Genomic DNA, 17,809 nt, shown 5'->3' on the forward strand with positions numbered 1-17,809 from the left:
GGCCTTGGGAATGTCATATTTCTGTAGTATAAGAAACCACCCAGAACAAACTGATTTTGGAAGAAACAGTTTAAGTTCTGTGCACAATCTCAGCCCACACAGCGACGCTGCTGCCGGTACCTGGGGAAGCTGAGGAGTGTGGGGACGTGGCAGGTGAGGTGGAACACCTTGGGGCACTTCTCACAGCACAGCAGGTCCCCCCCGTTCTGGCACACAGCACACCAGTCCTCATTGGGGTCGTCATCCTTGTTATTCCCTTCTCCTGCCACTCGGGCCGAGCGGTGCATGAGGCTCCGCACCGGCGATTTCCCGTTCACCAGACTGTGCCCAGACTGTTTGCAGCTCTCACTCAGATCTGCTGGCTCTGTCTTCACATGGTTTTCCAGGCTTCCCAAAGCTTCCAGTTCACTCTCCAGGTGTAAGTTAGTGGACAGTGGTGGTGTCAAGCTGCTCTCGGGGCTGCTGAGCTGGAATGAAAGTAGCACACTGAAAATCAGAGTTGATTTTATGGCGGCATCTTTCTGCCTGTGGTGGAATTCAAAAGCCTCCCACCATTCAAAGGTACCATGTTCATATCCCAAAAAAAACCACTGGAAAACATGAGGAAGAGCTGAGTTGCACATAGTAAAGAAAACTGCTTTTTCACATGTCCTTTCTTAGAAGAACACACTCATTTCTTCTGATATAGAACATGAGAAATGCTACAAGCCAAACACACTAAGTCATTAAAAGCTGTTAATGGCAACTTCGTTGTCATTAGGAAAAATCCTCAACTCCAGCACCCTCCTCCGTGCACACAATCCTGGTCAATCAAGCATCATTGGGAAACACTGAAAAATAGTAATTTGCTAATTATTTAATTTATACTTTGGTCTAAGAACTTCTGACTGACTGGAGGTTTTCTGAATGCAATTACCTATGTGGAAATGTCCACTATCAATGGGTGAATCACAGCTTTTATTAATTAGGGACTAAAAGCAGAAAATACACTCTATTACACTTCACTTTAATAGGTAAAGATAAAATTTACATTACAGACCACCCTGTGCCTGGCAGAGCATTACCAGGAAGACAATATGTCTTAGAATGAAGCCTTAGAGTAAAAATACTTTTTTTTTCTTTTCTTTTCGAAATTCTTAAACATGCAGCCAGGAAAACCACAACACACTGGGCACAAACTAACTTTACCATGCAAGCACTTCTTCTGCCATCCTCTGTTTTTTCCTGCTTTACTGTTCCTGAGAAACTGCAGATCTCTTCCTCTGTGCCTGGCTCTTGCTTTACTTTCACTTGGTCAGCCTTGAAGCCGATGCCAGTTTTGTCAGCAGTCCTGCCTGAGGAGCCACAGCTGCAAAGACAACAGCATATCATGAGATAGATAAGAGGATAAATTAACAGGGCAAAGAAATTCAGGTAACTGTTTCTCAAGAGAAAGGCAAAGGGTGTTAGAACATTTACAACAGCTCCAGTTTACAAGATACAGAAGAATCATAGCACAGGGAAAAAAAAATTAAAAATATAAATCTTCACGTAAGCATTCTTCCATTCCGCCATCACAGTTATGGCAAAGCACAATTTTCCAACTGCCAATTCCTTTTTGGAATTCTTCATGTCTGACTTTTTTTAGCCTGACAGTGTTAATGTGACACTCACCTTCCTCTGCTGCCTGTGCTGGAGGTGCTGGGGGGCCTCACGGGAGTGTGGGAGTTGGATAAACCTGCAAAGAAGCAGCAGAGAAGCTGATTTTGTACAAGTTTACATTCACTGACTAATGCTGAGTAACCCCAGAAGTGCTGCAGGAATATCCTAATTTACTAAGTCACCTAAGGCAGCTGTTCTTTCAGTCTTTTGATCATAACAAATCTAGCACATCACATTAAATAAAAAAGAGACAACAGTTCTTAGAGTCCAAATAATTATTTCACCTAATCCAAACAGTGCTAAAGCCTTCAGACCACTACATCCTCAAATTTTATGCACTGAGAGCCACCAATAAAGTCAAAACAGCAGCCTCTGCATGGTTTGCAGGCAGGTTTTGAGAAACACAGGAAGCCCCACTGCTGCACCCATTCATTTACAGGATCTTACAAGTCTTGTAGAGAAACCAAGAGAAACATCAAGTCCCAGAATGGTTTGGGTTGGAAGGGACCTTAAAAATCACCCAGTGCCAGCATCTGCCATGGCAGGGATACCTCCCATCATCCCAGGCTGATCCAAGCCCTGTCCAGCCTGGCCTTGGACACTTAAATGAATCCAGGGGCAGTCCCAGCTCCTCTGGGCACTTGTGCCAGGGCATCTCCACCCTCACAGGGAAGGATTTCTTCTTACTAACTGAAATAATCTCTTTACTCATAGAAATAGAGATTTTCAATGTTTAAATAGCTCAGAATTAGGTACTGGTGACTTTGTTCACGTGCATAAGAAAAGCTCTACCATTAGTTATATTCAGAATGACCTTGCCAGTGCCTCTATATGGATCTGCAACACTGCATCCATGTGCTGGCAGTTTGTGTCTATAAAGACATTTCTGAAGGAGGGTAAAATTTAAATTTCCAGAAGAATCTATTTCTGAGCAAAACAAACTTTAAATAAAACATCACTTCCCTTCTGGCAGGAAGGGAAGGCAATTATTTTCAACTTAAATACCAGAAATACCCATCACTTTCTGGATCTCTAGAAGAACCCATGAGATTTACCTGATGACCCTGGAGACAGAGCTGAAGGTCCTGGGGAGGGATTCATGGTGCTTGTAGGCTGTGGGGGGAGGTGGCTGCCTGTAATGTATCTACTTAGCAGATTATCTAAACTGCTGGAACCAGCATCTTCCAGCTAAGGAGGAAAACAAAAATCTGAATCAGAGAGGTCTAATTCAACTTTCATACCAGTTCCATCCCTTTAAACTGTGATCAGTGTCTTTACTAGAATTCCCTCTTCCTTCAAGGATTCAGGACATCAGCAAATACTTGTATCAGTTTCATGCAGAGATCAGGCTTTCAAATCAGAAGCTTCAAGGAATGTTTTTTCACAAGATCCTAAATCTGAGTTTTTCCAGTATGATCCTGAGCTGACTCACACAAGGTCACTGCAAACTTTCTGGTTCCCAGCTGCTCGGTGTGTTGGTCACACTGGTGTTGTGTTAGTCATGAACTACAAGATAACTGAGGCTGTGAAGGTTATTCCATAATTATGACATTAAGGGAAGCCATAATCTTGTCTTTCCTTAACGAGATGGGAAATCTCCCACTCACTTTTCAAACAGATTTTAGTACCTGTTAAAGCCAAAGAAACAGGGACCCTGTTGCTATAACTGCTGAAATGTGTTAAATGCAATAATGTGTTTGAAACACTCTGCATTCCAAGTAGGTTTTAATGACCGAGCCAGCAGCCTGAAGGACTAACACTTCCTATCCACTAAAAATCCAACTAAAATCCATAACAGCTATTACATGAACAGGTATAAAAAGAAAAGCATCTTAGCAGAATTCTGCATTTTCAGTACACCTGGAAGTTGCATGGTAATGCTTTGGACTATCCCACAATTTCTAATCTGGTATCTGATGAGCTTCACACACTCAGCTGAACCAGCCACAACCACTCACACTGGTGTTTGGTTATAAAGCCTCAGCACTGCCAATTGCTCACACTGAGATGGGATTCCTCCTTCCCCACCATTGTCACATTAGCAAATGAGCTGCAGCCTCCTGAGGAGGCTCAACATTTAAGAACTGCAAAGATTCCAAAGATATTCTAGCAGATCATCTTGGACGAAATTTATTTTTGTTTCCTGTATTGTGACCACACCTCCTGGGTTTTACACAAGCATTTCAATGGAAAGGTGCTGTTCTCAGGATGAAGCCATCATCCTCCTTCCCTCCTAAACACTCCTGCAGAAAACACATTACTTTTACTTCCTTTGCCTCCACATGAACATCACATTGTGCTTGTCCCCTCTCCAAATGAGCTCGACTTACATATCTACCTCAGCCTGTGTCCCCTCTGTGGGACAATGGGACATGTCCCCTCTGTGCTTCCTGTTCCTTCTAGGAATATTGAAGAGAAACTCCAGGCAGCTTTAACCCTGCATAAATCACCCTTCAGGGCACTCAAAATAATACATCACTATTAATTATTCTACTGATATCTTCCCACAAGACGGTGTTGCAGAAGAAAAGAAGTAAACACAGTTCTTGAGATTAATTAAGGGTTAATTTTAAGGGCTTAATTTTTATTTAAGTCTTAATTTTACTACAGGACACATTAAATATTGATTAATCTAAAGAGCGGGTCAGCCCTATATGGATAAACCAGCTACATGCCTATTTTAATTCTATGTTGGAGTCAGAGGCACAGAGAGTGTGCCCTTATCTCTAATACCTGGCTCTGACATCCAAGAAAGCACTGAATTTCATATAACATTCTGAAAACAACTGTTAAAGTTAAATAGAAAAACTAAGAGTGTAAGTGTGTAGATTAGAAAGTTTTCTTAAGTCACTGGGTGAAAAAGTTAGAGTTTAAACTGGTTTAAAAAACCAAAGACAAGATGGAGGATTCAGGGTGTTGCCTCTTGTCCTTCTTTCTTCTTCTAGAGGTTTTTTGGTAGTAGTAAGTGATTGGATAGAGAATGCCGCAGTGCAGCACACAGGTGTTGGATCATTGAGTCACTAAGAAAAATCATTTACTTGGCATTTGTTAATTCGGTAAATAGACATAAAAAACCTTGAAGAAGTTCTTTGTTAGCCATTTTGCACCTTTCTATCTTAGTGCATATAGCTCCTTGTAGCTTGTATGTATGTAATATAGATAAAAGAAGAATAAACAACGAAGTCTGAACAAGAGAAAACTGCCTCTTTCTCATCAATCTCAGTCCAAGGGGAAAAAGAACCCAACCACGAATGTCCTATCAAGACAATTCTCCAACTTGGAATGATAACATCACAATTCCATGGGCGAGTGCTGGTGACCAGCTACAAAAGCAGAGAGAGAGGGGAGCTGCACTGACCTGGATGGGAGGGATGTCCGGCAGGGAGGGCAGGTTCTCCGGGTTGGTGACGGATGGGATGAGCTCGATGGCCGACACGGACGGGCTGGTGGGGCCGCGGTTGGCGCTGGCCATGGTGGCTGTGGTGGGGCTGGTGGGGTTGATGGTGGTGTTGTGCACGGAGACCACCGGGAAGGGCCCCGCGTGGCCAGGGTTGGAGTGCTGGGGAGACACAGACAGCGGGCTGGGTCACGGGGGCCTGGGGAGAGACCTCAACCCAAGTGGGGCAAAACTCACAGCTAGCACAGCACCTGCCAGCACTGAGGGCAGAGCAACTGCTATTCTTCTTCACTTGGAAAGGAAAAAATACTTCATGTGGCTGGATTTTAAACAGACAGCACTTCTTCTACCAAATTATTTCCTATATAGTTGTGTTTTCTTAAAGCAGTTACTTCCTCCAAAGATAGCTTTAGAGTTTACATGTCTAATTCTTTTTTCTAAGATAAAATTAACTGTTTCAAGTAATATAAAGTCACTTTTGGTATTTCAGTCACATTAACATTCACTGTCAAGGATTTTTATTCTTAATGGCATGCAGAGCTCTGCATCAATGATTCAGGTGTGAATTTGAAAACACTTCAGCAGCTGATTTAATCAAAACCCCTCAACTACATCACTTTGAACTTCACTACTCCTCACTATTCTCTAATAAACCTCTGAATATTCTTTTTCAGCTGAATGCCACTGAAAAGTGCAAAAGGAAACATTTTCCTTCCCAGAACTAAACTGCAATACAAACACTGGCTTTCATTTCCACCCCTAAGGTTTGAATTTCCTTACGTTCAGCAAAACTGTCACAGCACAGTAATGCAACATGGAATAGAAGCATATAAATGTGTGTAGCTGTGAGCTACAGAGGGACAGATAAACACATTTACAGCTGGAGGTACCATCTACTGGAATGAAAGTCTGGCACAATGGCACAAATGAAGCGTGTACACAGGATATACTTGTCTTTGAAGGTGAGGTTGCATCATGGAGTATTGAGGTCCATTGTGGCGTGGGATTCCTGGTATACGAGCAGCATTCTGAGCCATTCTCATCTGATGTGCTTGGAAAGCCCCACAGTTCATGTTACCCCTCTGCATGGTCTGCATGCTGATCAACCTGGGAGGCTGCAAGGGTTTGGGTTTTTTAAAATTTGTGCTTTCAACATGGAGAAAAGAAGCCCATCTCTTTCCACAGCAGTAGTAACATAACATCAAGCAATTAAAGTATCTCAAATCTCAAAAAGATTTTAGTTTATAAATTTCTTTGTAAGTTTAGATTTGACAGGGCAACTTTAAATCTCAGTGTTATGGTGAAAGAATGTGAAATAAGAAGACACAAGGGACTCACCTGCTGCTGCAGGACTTGGGGGCTGCTCTGCCTGGGAACGGATGCAGATGGCTGGGCCATTCTCATCTGCTGCAGCTGCTGGTGTTTTTGGGCATACACTTGCTGCTGCATGTGCTGCAGTCGAAGCTGAGCCAGATTGATTTGTCCTGGAGTTTTGCTGACGTGATTTGTTCCTGAAGGAGTTTGCCCAACCACTACATTGGGAGTGTAACTAGGGGTTGGTTTATTTTCAATGACCAGGTTACCTAAAAAAAACCCAAAAGCAGCAGTCAACAGTTACATCTCAGCATCCTCCAAAGGTTGGCATATGTGGAATATTCAGATGTTTCTAATACAGTTTTCTCAGCACAATTTAAGCTTGAAATTACCTCTTTATGTCTTCAGTAACCATACACGATAAAAGCAAAAAGAGAACTCAGACTACAAGAACTAACTGCAAAATTAAAAACATGATCTGTGAGGGAAGAGTGAAAGAACTGGAACTGCACAGCCTGAAAGCCACAGCAGACAGAAATGACTTCTCTGTGTTCACAAGAAATGGACAAGATGAGAAATAAACAGAAAACAAACATGTTGATCATGAAGTTTCTATGTCTAAAGACACAAAGCCTGGGAAGAGATATTCGAGTGTCCCACCACGGAATGACTTCAGACAGGTTCTACAAACATGACACAAAACACTGCTACAAGCAAGTCCTGTCTTGCTCCAAAGTCATGGACCATACTGCCTCTCCCTGTCCCATTTTTATACAGAAAAGGCAAAATGTTGATTTTTGACTGTGAATGTGTACTCAGTGGAATCTGCAAGTTCCTTTTTATTAAGATTGACAACTTCCTTTCTGTTTCCTGTCTGCCCCAGAGAATAAACATCCTTGACTGAAGACAGGAATACCCCAACCTGGATGGTGGACTCAGAGCAAGAAGTGAGTGCACACAGAAGTTGGTATTTTTATCAGATTTTCTATGAGATTTTTATCCAACAGAGAAGTTCACAAGCAGGTGCCAACAGGTACCCATGTCTCACTGTATTCTGCCCTCTTCTCTCATTCAAAACCTGTGCTTTGCAAACTCTAAGTGATTATATTTAATATACTAGAAATGACACAGGTCTAATGTCCAGTCCAGAGAAGCTGTGGTTGCCCCAGCCCTGGAAGTCCAACCAAGGCCAGGTTGGACAGGGCTTGGAGCAATCTGGGGTAGTGGAAAGTGTCCCTGCCCACGGCAGGGGGTGGAATGAGATGACTTTTAAGATCGCTTTCAATCCAAACCATTCTGTGATTAGGGCCTTTCCCAGAACCATTCCCACTGGAAAACAATATCCATTTAGAAAAAGCTTTGCTAATAGAAAGAACAGAGCAGATGAGGAGAATCTGGACTGGATGGGTTACGTCAAGAGAATTTTGTCTCCTACATTAAGAGATGTATTGTACTGCACTCACTCCTGCTGGATGAACACCCCCAATTCAAGAGTTTTCCCAGTATCACAGAATAAAAAAACCCCAGTTTTCTCACCCAAATTGACAACATTCTTAGCCCAGAAGGTGGGGTCACAATGGAAGCGGATGGCTCCATTGGCAGCTGGGACGGGATCGCACCGGGCCTTCAGGATATGCCGCAGCTGGAACGTTATCTGAGAGAAAACAAAAGCACTCTGCTGCTGACAAAGAAATCAATAATGAGAAACAACAACTATGTGTTTGCCCTGAGAGTTTAGGCCATGAAACACCAGCAAGGACTAGCAGCAGCAAATTTGGTTCATAGTCTGGAAAATTCTCAGTTCATTGGGAAAATCCCACATTGCACAACTTCTTTACTTTGAGGATTGCAGAGCAGCACTTCCACCACAACACTACTGCAATGACTCCAGTGAAACACTGAGGTGCCTTCACAGAGCTGACCCCATTCCTTCTACACTAACACTCCCTAAACCATTATGGTAAAGAGTGAATTTGCTTTGCTCTGTTTGAAGATACAGTACCATGAAGGCCCATGATGGACCCACATGGCAGAACTGGGTGTATCCTTTGGATTACCAACATTTGACCTCATTTGTGTCTTAATCTCACTATGGATACATTTGATTCCCCTGCCCCTCTGTGTTTGTGGCTCAGGACATGTTCCCAGACTCTGAAAGTTGGTGTGAGAATGATGGTCTACAGTACCAGTGGTGAGCACACCTCTGGGGGTACAGGTGAACGCCCTGCCCATGCAGAACTGGGTGTATCCATGTCAGGAAAAGTGAATTACTCTTTTGGTTACCAACACTTGACTTTGTGTCTTATCTTGCTCCAGCTATACTGGAATTTTTCCCCTCTCTGGACAAAGGGATTGAGACAGAACTGCACAGCCAGGTATGTGCAGCCACACGAGGAGTGGCTGAGAGCACTTTGTTCTGCTGGAGAAGAGGGGCCTGAGGTCAGACCTCACTGAGGGCTGCAGCTTCTTCCTGAGGAGCAGCAGAGGGACAGCTCTGATCTCTGTGAGCAGGGACAGGAGCCAGGAATGGCTGGAGCTGGGTCAGAAGAGGGTTAGGTTAGATCTCAGGGAAGTTTCTTCCCCCAGGAAGAAAAAAAGTACTGCCCAGGCTCCCCAGGGAATGGGCACAGCCTGGAGGCTGCCAGAGCTCCAGGAGCGTTTGGACACAGCTCCAGGGATGCCAAGGGTGGGGTTTGGGGTGTCTGTGCAGGGCCAGGGGTTGGACTGAACGACCCCTGTGAGTGAGTCCCTTCCAGCTCAGGGGATTCTCTGGCTCCCAGCCCCAGGGTGCCCTCACCAGGCGCTTGCTGTAGAGCAGGGCAGTGCTGCTGCCGCTTGCGATCGCCCAATTAGTGAAGTTCATCACGTGCTTCACTTGTCGTGACAGACCAGTGATGTCATTCTGCTGCTGTATCAACTTCATCTGTCTCTCCTTTGTTACATTCTGCAAAGAAACAAACTTTATTACAACTGGGCTTTCAGATGTAGAAGGAAAATGTAAATTGCTGTCAGGTTTTGTATCTAAAGGAAAACAGCCCACGAAAATTTTAAACAAATGTTTCTTTAAACAAAAAAAGCTAAAATTCATGTAATTTTACATTATTTCTTTTACTAATGATCAAGTTACTCTATTTTTCCAGGAACATTTGATTTCCTTGCCATATAATTGTTCCTTAAACAGGAAAAATCTATTGTGATTTATCTGATCTTAAATTTTTCATGGCAGCCTGGCCATATGCACTGAACCAACTTCATACAATGGATTTCCTCTTTTCAGATAAAACAAGTAATAATAAGTTAAATTTTCATGGATTTTAATAAAAGTCAGAATGCAGTTATTCATAATGTGCCATCTGGAAAGGATGCTTGAACTCATGGTCTCCTTTATTATGCTCTATTACACAACTTTAAATACCAGCATTACACCTTCATGTACAAATGAAACTGCTGTCTGTTCTTACGTGAACCTTAAAAAGCTATCTGAGGAAATAATTAAATTATACACACCTTAGAATTATGTTATAATACAGAAATATGGCAAATAGAACATGAAAAGGAGATTTTCAGACACTTCTTTACAATGAGTCCAATTTTGAATATGAGGCATAGACACCAAACTGAAGGAGCTATGGGCTTTAATGAGAGGAGAAACAAGAGATTTAATTGCACCATGCCACTCAGAGGCAGTTTCAGTACCACAGCACCTGCAGTCACACCAAACCAACCATTTTCAAATGTGAGTCCTCAATAAAGGACTGGAAACTCAACACCACCATTCCTTTTTATTTCAAGTGTACCTCAAGGTGCTGTAGGAGAGATTTTCCCTTTTTATTGATTTCATTGATGAGGGTGAATATAGCCACTTTGATTTCCTGTTCTACTCGTTTGTTGGTTTCATTTACTTCTTTTATCCTAAAAAACAATAACAAAAAAAGCAGTGGATTGTCAGTCACTTTACACTTCACTGCCAAATACAAATTCACAACTAGTTTCACTTCAAGTAATATGAAAGTCCTTGTAGTTTACACACTTGATATAGAGAAATATAGAGAAATAACCAGCCACAACCACATGTGTCTGTATGTACATTTATACATTTATATCCAAATTCTGTCACTCACTATGAAAAATTTATATCTGATGCTTTAAACTTTTAAGATAATTTATATTAACCAGAAAAGAAATCAACCTTGAATTTCAAATTAATTCCTCCCTTGTAACAAAAAAGTTATTACAGACCTGTAATTAATACACAATAAAGACATAAACACTTCACTAATGATGTGCCTGGTATTAGTCTAGATTATTCTCTTGTGCTTTACTACTACTGGCTGTCAGATTTTTGTACCCACTTCATCACTGCCAATCTTCCTCAGTTTTAGTGCATTTGCAGCTTCTTCAGATTCAAGCAAATCATCTTGAGCTCTGTCCACAGAATTTGAAATAGTGTTTCTTAAAGTCATGGAAATTCTGGATTATTTGATCCTTAATCTAATGAGATCACGTTGCTGCAGAACCTTAGCCATGAGCCAATGGAAGATGTAAGTTGTCCTTTTTTTAAGAGGATTTTTGCTGCCAGATGAAGGATCTGATGTCACTCAGCCACAGCACCAACACTCACTGTCTGATGATGAACATGCTGGGGTCAAAGCCCTTTAAGGCACTGTCTTGCAGGATGTAACCAAAAGTCTGTATTCTATTACCATTTCAAAACCAGGTGGGACAGTGTTCTTTATCTCTTCCATGACCCATCCTCCCTGCAGGGGGATCTCTTCTGTTAATGGGCCATTGAGCCCATTAACAGAATGATGCATGACTGATAGAATTCCATCTTCCCATTGTGAGATGCTCCACCCAGTGGGAGGAGCCAAGCATTCCTACCTGGATATAATCTGGGATTTAGAGCACCAGAGTCAGCCTTTCTCCATTGGACTCCCAGAGGAGACTGAACCCATTTCACCACCACTGAACCTTCAGAAGAAAACTACACCCATCTACAAGATCACTGTTCCAACAGAACCACATCTGTCACCCCAGGAGAATTGTAGCCACCATTTAATGGGACTGCTCCCAATACCCTGCCCAACAGGGTGTCAGGCTGTATTCTGACTGTTGTTTTCCTTTTGTTTGTTTTTTTCTTGTACTACTGCATTTTAATTTTAATTTTCCTAGTAAAGCACTGTTATTCCTATTCCTATATCTTTGCCTGAGAGCCCCTTGATTTCAAGATTATAATAATTCAGAAGGAGGGGTGGGAATGGAATTTTTCCATTTCAAGGGATATCCCTGCCTTCCTTAGCAGTGTTTTCAAACCAAGACAGGCACCTGGGACACATGTGGTTTTTCATGACAACCTGGTCTCCCACTCCAAAAAACACCCAACCAACCCTTCATTAAGTCCATGGCATCCACCTTGGCTTTGGTACCCAACAGTTATTCCAGCAGAGCCATTCCTTCAACACTTCCAAGTTCCACCATCACAGATGATGGTGACTTTGTACCATCTGCCAACACTGGCAACAAGATTGTAATACCTTTCTTTTTCCCATTCCCTGAAGTTTTTATGATGATGGATTTTGTGTCCTACACGCCAGCAAAGCAGTGTAATGAATTGCCTCACCTGCACCAGCCATTTGGCTCAGCAGAAAACTGAGATCTTGACACAACTCAATCCCACGCTGCAGAAATTCACTGAAGCCAGAAACTCTTGGGCAAAAAACCTCCCCCATTACAATTTGTTACTCATATGTGCATCACCCATTCCTGGCCTGGAATTCCTATCAGAGAATGCTTTGTGATATTTCTTGAGCTTTTAGTTTAATTACTGCCTATGTGACTGCACTTCTGTCTCTTCAAGTGTGTAAAAAAACACAACAGTGTTGTATTTGGGGACCTTTCAAAGACTGCCATGGAAAATCAGCACATAAAAATACCAATTTTTATTACTTCCCTCTTCACACATTTGCCTCTGTCGTGCTGTATGTTCTTCCTCCCTTACACTGCTTTTTTTCTAAATGTAGATGGCACCACAAGGAGTTAAAAATTTGCAGAACTTCTCTTTCTATCCGCGGTACACATCCTCCTCCTGCCCTTGTACTTTCCACCCCCAACTGATGTGTCAGTTTGCAAATGACCTAAAAGCTGCGAAGGCTCACAAAACCACTGAGAATCATGGTGGAATTCCCTGAGCTGCAGCACAACCACGTCACCCAAGTGGGTGCAAAGCCACCAGAGATCACGTGCTCCCTCTGCTTCTATATTCAGTATTTAAATGACGTTGAATTTCAAATAACCCTGGAAATCTTAAGTGAAGCTACCTAAAAAAAAAAACCCTATCAAAACCCCACAACCAACCACAATTTCCTATTCAAATTCACACCAAGTTTTTGTTACACAGTTGTCAGAGGCGTTCATAAGGAACATAAAAATATTTTAACATTTCAACCTTTTTGTCACCTAGAGCTAACTTAGAAGAAACCATAGGATGGGTTTTCTTGCCTTTTTTTATTTCTTATTTTTCTCCCCCATCCCCAAAATGTAAGAAATATGGCATGCCTTTGGTTCTATTCAAAGTTGTCACTAAAGACAACCTTTAACATTTGTTGTAACAACTTCCAAGACATGCAGTCTTGTAGGTGGGAAAATAATCATTATGAATAATAATTAAGATACAGAATTAACTCCAATGTATTATTCCAGTCCCATCATTCATCTTACTGTGATTCATTAAAAAGCCAGTGAAATAGCTGATCATTTTGGGCAACTCACCTATTTTGAACTTGGGCAGCTGCAAAATTTACATAATTCTTCTTCTCAAGAAGTTTGGCCAACAGGTTCTCAATTGCACCCTTCTGGTTCTGAAAAGCTTCTTCCAGGAACTGGTACCTTTTCAACAGGCAAGAGAAGACACCGATTACCAAGGGGCAGTGGGCTGGAACTCAGGGTTCCCAGTTTAGGTACAAAGCCATGAAATTTTGAAAAAAATATGACAAAACACTGAGAAAAACCAGACTCTGCATAGTCTGACCAGTGTGCAAAATGTTTAAATGTTGATAAAGTCCTTTGCTACTGGCCAGGAGACTGAACTTCTGTGGGATTACCAATTCCAACCACACAGAGATGCACTGCCTTGTTTCCCAGCATAGCAGGCTATGGAACAGGAACCTCAGAGTTTGATGAGGAAAATGCACCAATAGCTTAAACACACAATAAAGGATTCCCAAAAAAAACCCAAAAAAACCCTAAACTATCCAAAATTGCCCAGTTTTTCAGCTGAGATGACACTGTTCATATTTGACTGCATTCGTTTAATCTTAAGAAAATTTCCCTATTAAAAAACTTCCAAGTTTTTTCCACCTCTAATACTTCCAAGTGAAGAACACAGTACTTTCCATTACTTCATCTGAAAAGAGAGTAAGTACCAACACTGAGGGAAAATAACAGGATTAGGTGCCTTTTCCTAAAATACTGGAATTAAGAATGCCACAGAAGCAAAATGCCTCTGCTGAAAATGGAAAAGGGGAATTAAAGCAGCTCCATGAATTTCCATGTTTTCTGATCAACTGCTGAAGATCCAGGATTCCTAACAGTCACTTGCTAAGCCTTGTCTTTGCAATAAATAAACTTCATGCTTCTGAAATGTAATTTGTTAAGAACAGGGAAAACTTAAGGTCCCAGAACACCTTGACAATGTTTTCCCAATATTCAGATTGGCAGAAAATTCCTGCAATTAATGAAGCATTCTATAAAGTGCATTAGAAACAACTTACACCATCTCCCAAAGAAAAGGAAGAAGACAGTAGTGTTGTTTTCTGTCAAAATCCAGAACATTACAATCCAACAGGAAAAGACCGTCTGGATTGTCATCAAACTCACAGCAAGACAGTTTTATTATTTAAATGACTCACAACCATGATAACAGGGACTCAGATAAAGAACATCATTCACACCATAAACAACTCTGCTCCTGTTAATTCAGTTTGTACCAGAAACAGACAAGTCTGAACTCTAAGAATCCAGATTCTTCAGTTTCAATGCTGGAATTTTGCTCTTTCTAAGAACAGTCTAAAGTTCTTACGGACAGACAGCAGCATGAGATTTTAGATAGTATAATACTAAAAAGTAGCATTCCTAAGGCCCAAAGACAGCAAAATTTGAATGTTTGGGAACTGCTGATTTTCTGAAATTATTTTCATTAAGTTCAAACTCATATTTCCACTTGAAGGAGAAATGAAAAATGTACATTCAGCTCGTGCTGCTAAAATTTTGCTGTAGCTCTTCTTGCTACAGCTGAAATACTTTTCTTTTTTCAGTATTGTACTTCCAGCTTCCCAAGTGTGTGGACTGGAAACTACCCAAATTAGAGGAATCACACAGGCTGCTAAAAGAATTGTCAGCTTTCTACAGAATCCCCAGCAATCCCTCCCCATTACAAGGGTGAAACTGGATGATCTTTAAGGTCCCTTCCAACCCCAAACCATTCTGGAATTCTATGACTGAAACTCTGAACACTGGACCATGGAGCTACTGAAATGCTGATTCCCCTGCTTTGGTGTAAACTGTTAGGATTTCAGGTATGAAGAAAACAGGGGATTAAAATCAATTCTTTTTCCACTTGGTATGATTCTCCACAAAATCTCAGCTGTACTTCAGGCAGACAAAGCAGTGCCTTAATCATCTGTAATTCACACCTGCACACAGAACCATATGGAAATAATATTCTGAAAAAAAAAAAGCACATTAATAACAATGAATTCTCTTTCTGGAAGAGCACAGGTAGGTAAGACAAGATCCATCTGTTAATCTATTAGCAACATGCATAAAACAGATGCAAAGAAACCAAGTTAGCAAATATATCAAGGAGAGCACCCTTTGTGATCAGGGAGTCATCCAGGATGTTTATGATCAAGCCTATGAAAGAACAGAGCAGGAATATTTGAGGGTGTTAATGTTTTAATAAGAATAATTTCAAAAGTAAAAGTTCTCCACAGGCTGCTGTAGCAGTCTGAGAATAATCACTGTTCTGAAAAAAACACCTCTAAATTCAATATTATACCTTTACAGAGAAGAGTTAAGGAAAAGCAGTGGTGCAGTGGTTGATAAATGTGCTATCTCCAGATTCTCTCTTATAACACTGAAAAATATTTGTTCAGACATTCAAACAACTACATGACAGAGCTGCTAAAGAGCAGGAACTCAGAATGTGTCTTAAAGGAGTTCCAACTCTTTTTCTAGAGCAGGCAAATCCAACATTTCTTTTTACTTGGAATGAGGCAACTTTTAACCAACTAAGCCCAAACAATTTTTCCTCTCTGCACTAGAAGAATATACCAATGTAAGAGGCAAAATTTAGACTTTCCTTTACAAAATTCCCTTAAAGACTGTTGCACAATCAAATAAGCCCTTTCAGAAAATTACCTCACCCATGACTCACTCCATCACTTTTGCTTCTTTTACAGCACCAGGTGTTCAGGGCTGCAGGAATTTCCATTCAAATCCCAAACACAGTGACAGCCCTGGGAACTGCCAAGCAAATTAACACCTGAATCACACCAAACCTTCTCAGCCCATCTTTGTTTGGTTCTGATTTTAAGAGACTTGACAAAGCTCAACCAACTGACCAAATTTTCATCACTCCACTCAAGTTCTCCTTTGAAAGGGATGGTTTCAGTCCAACAAGGACTGAACACAGCAGAATTTCCAACACAAGCAGCTCACATCAATGCCACTTCATCCTCTGAGACAGCACACCACAGGAGTTAAGACATGGGAATATCTGTACCTGTGTTCTTTGTGTTCCAGTAACTGACAGTCTCTGCATGTCAGCCTGTCACAGGTTTCACAGAAAAGTTTTAACTGCTCTTGTTTGTGGACAGGGCAGAAAACAGGACGTTGACCAGATGCTCCCACGGCCTCTGTTTTTAAAAACAAACCATTTGTGCATTTTAAAATAAAATTTAGACAATCTGAAGAGCAAAACAACTAACTTCCAGTAACAACCAAGAACTTGCAAAAGCACCTCCAGATCTGTTCTCATGCTGAAGTTACTGTGAGTACATCAGGTCAGGGGTTGGACTTGATGATCTCAGAGGTCTTTTGCAACCTTCACAACTCTGATTTACTGTGCCAGTGGTTAATAGCTGTTTTCACTTTATTCATTCAAGGAGGAGGAGAAATTCCTCTTTTCTCATGAGCACCCAAAAGGCCCTGTAAGACTGCACACAAACACCAGCACCATGTGTATGTGCTCATAGAGATTTAATTCCATACAATCTCACCTCTGACACGCTGAAGGATGGGTCAAATCTTCAAACCTTTTTATTTTTGACCCCATGGAGTTTTCTAGGTTATCCCTTCAAACACCTCATTTAGTCAAACACAACTGAAGTGGGAACTGCAAAGCAAATGCTGCCTGTGTTAAGAGTTACTTAAACCCCCAAATAACAAGTCATGGCAAAAAAGTAGTTCTGGGTTTACTAAAAAAGTGCTGCACAGTGTTCTGAAGATATTTTGAGTTTAGCAAAGAGGAAAGCAGCCTTTGGAAGGTACAGCAGGTAAGGTTTAAAACATGAACATTTCCCTCACTCTAACATTTCTGAAGCTGGTTATATCATGCAAGTTATTATAAAGAAAGAGCTGATGAACCTACAGCTGCCACTCACTGAGAGAAATTTAAAGTCTTCAGGGCACATCTTTGAGTTTAGGAAGAAAAAAACAATGACCAGCCCTTCCCCACAATCACAATGAACAACGTTTCTGATAGAAAGTTTACTTTATTGGAACAGTCACTTTCCAGCCCCTTCCCAGCAGGTATCAAAGGGAAAGCTGAGCTGTAATATCACATTGAGAGTCACAATTTAGCATTCCTTGTAAAAACAGCAGTAATTCTTTCTAAATCCCTATAATCTGATTGAATTTAAGGGTTTCTCATCTATGAGGCTTAATGCATTTAATCTTAAATGGATAATATTTCTTATTAAAGATATTCATTAAAACATAAAGAGAAGCCTCTCCAAAATGAAGTTTATTTGATAGAGCAAATGAAATAAGATCCGTGTCTGAAAGAACTAAGCTCAAACAGCAAACTTTTTAACTATTAAACCATTTTCAGAAAGAAAAGTACTGTTTGTTCCTTTGAAATGATACAACAAAACAACTATGAAGATTTTAATTAATTTTAAATTAATTTAAATGAAGAGAACAAAGTGTCAAGATTTCTCTTCCTCAGTATGATCATTCTTCAGACACATCCAGACTGTGGAGAACCTACAAGTCTTTAAATAAGAACTTTTAACCCATTTACAAATAGAATTTTCTAAGCTAAAATCAGATATCCTGGACCTTTTTGGAGAACATTTCCCACATTACCTCAACAGGCTATACATGAGAAAATCCAGATAGCCTGGACCTATTCTGAGATGATTTTCCACATTACCTCAATAGGCTACAAATGTTATA

At 41.0% G+C, this 17,809-nt stretch overlaps 1 protein-coding gene across 1 annotated transcript in view; it reads right to left on the reverse strand.

Annotated features, from left to right (window-relative positions):
* The window catches only part of TRIM33 (tripartite motif containing 33), a 36,674-nt gene that overhangs the window by 6,640 nt on the left and 12,225 nt on the right, over positions 1 to 17,809 (reverse strand). Inside the window, exons 4-15 of the mRNA XM_058855827.1 lie at positions 16,134 to 16,266; positions 13,121 to 13,237; positions 10,150 to 10,264; positions 9,150 to 9,296; positions 7,889 to 8,006; positions 6,377 to 6,621; positions 5,989 to 6,153; positions 5,000 to 5,200; positions 2,697 to 2,829; positions 1,654 to 1,717; positions 1,189 to 1,348; positions 121 to 467 (exon numbers count right to left, since the gene is read on the reverse strand). Coding sequence (XP_058711810.1) covers positions 121 to 467; positions 1,189 to 1,348; positions 1,654 to 1,717; positions 2,697 to 2,829; positions 5,000 to 5,200; positions 5,989 to 6,153; positions 6,377 to 6,621; positions 7,889 to 8,006; positions 9,150 to 9,296; positions 10,150 to 10,264; positions 13,121 to 13,237; positions 16,134 to 16,266 — 1,945 coding nt within the window. The remainder of the gene's footprint in view (positions 1 to 120; positions 468 to 1,188; positions 1,349 to 1,653; positions 1,718 to 2,696; positions 2,830 to 4,999; positions 5,201 to 5,988; positions 6,154 to 6,376; positions 6,622 to 7,888; positions 8,007 to 9,149; positions 9,297 to 10,149; positions 10,265 to 13,120; positions 13,238 to 16,133; positions 16,267 to 17,809) is intronic.

The sequence above is a fragment of the Poecile atricapillus genome, chromosome 23 (assembly GCF_030490865.1).
Source record: "Poecile atricapillus isolate bPoeAtr1 chromosome 23, bPoeAtr1.hap1, whole genome shotgun sequence".
NCBI lineage: Eukaryota > Metazoa > Chordata > Aves > Passeriformes > Paridae > Poecile > Poecile atricapillus.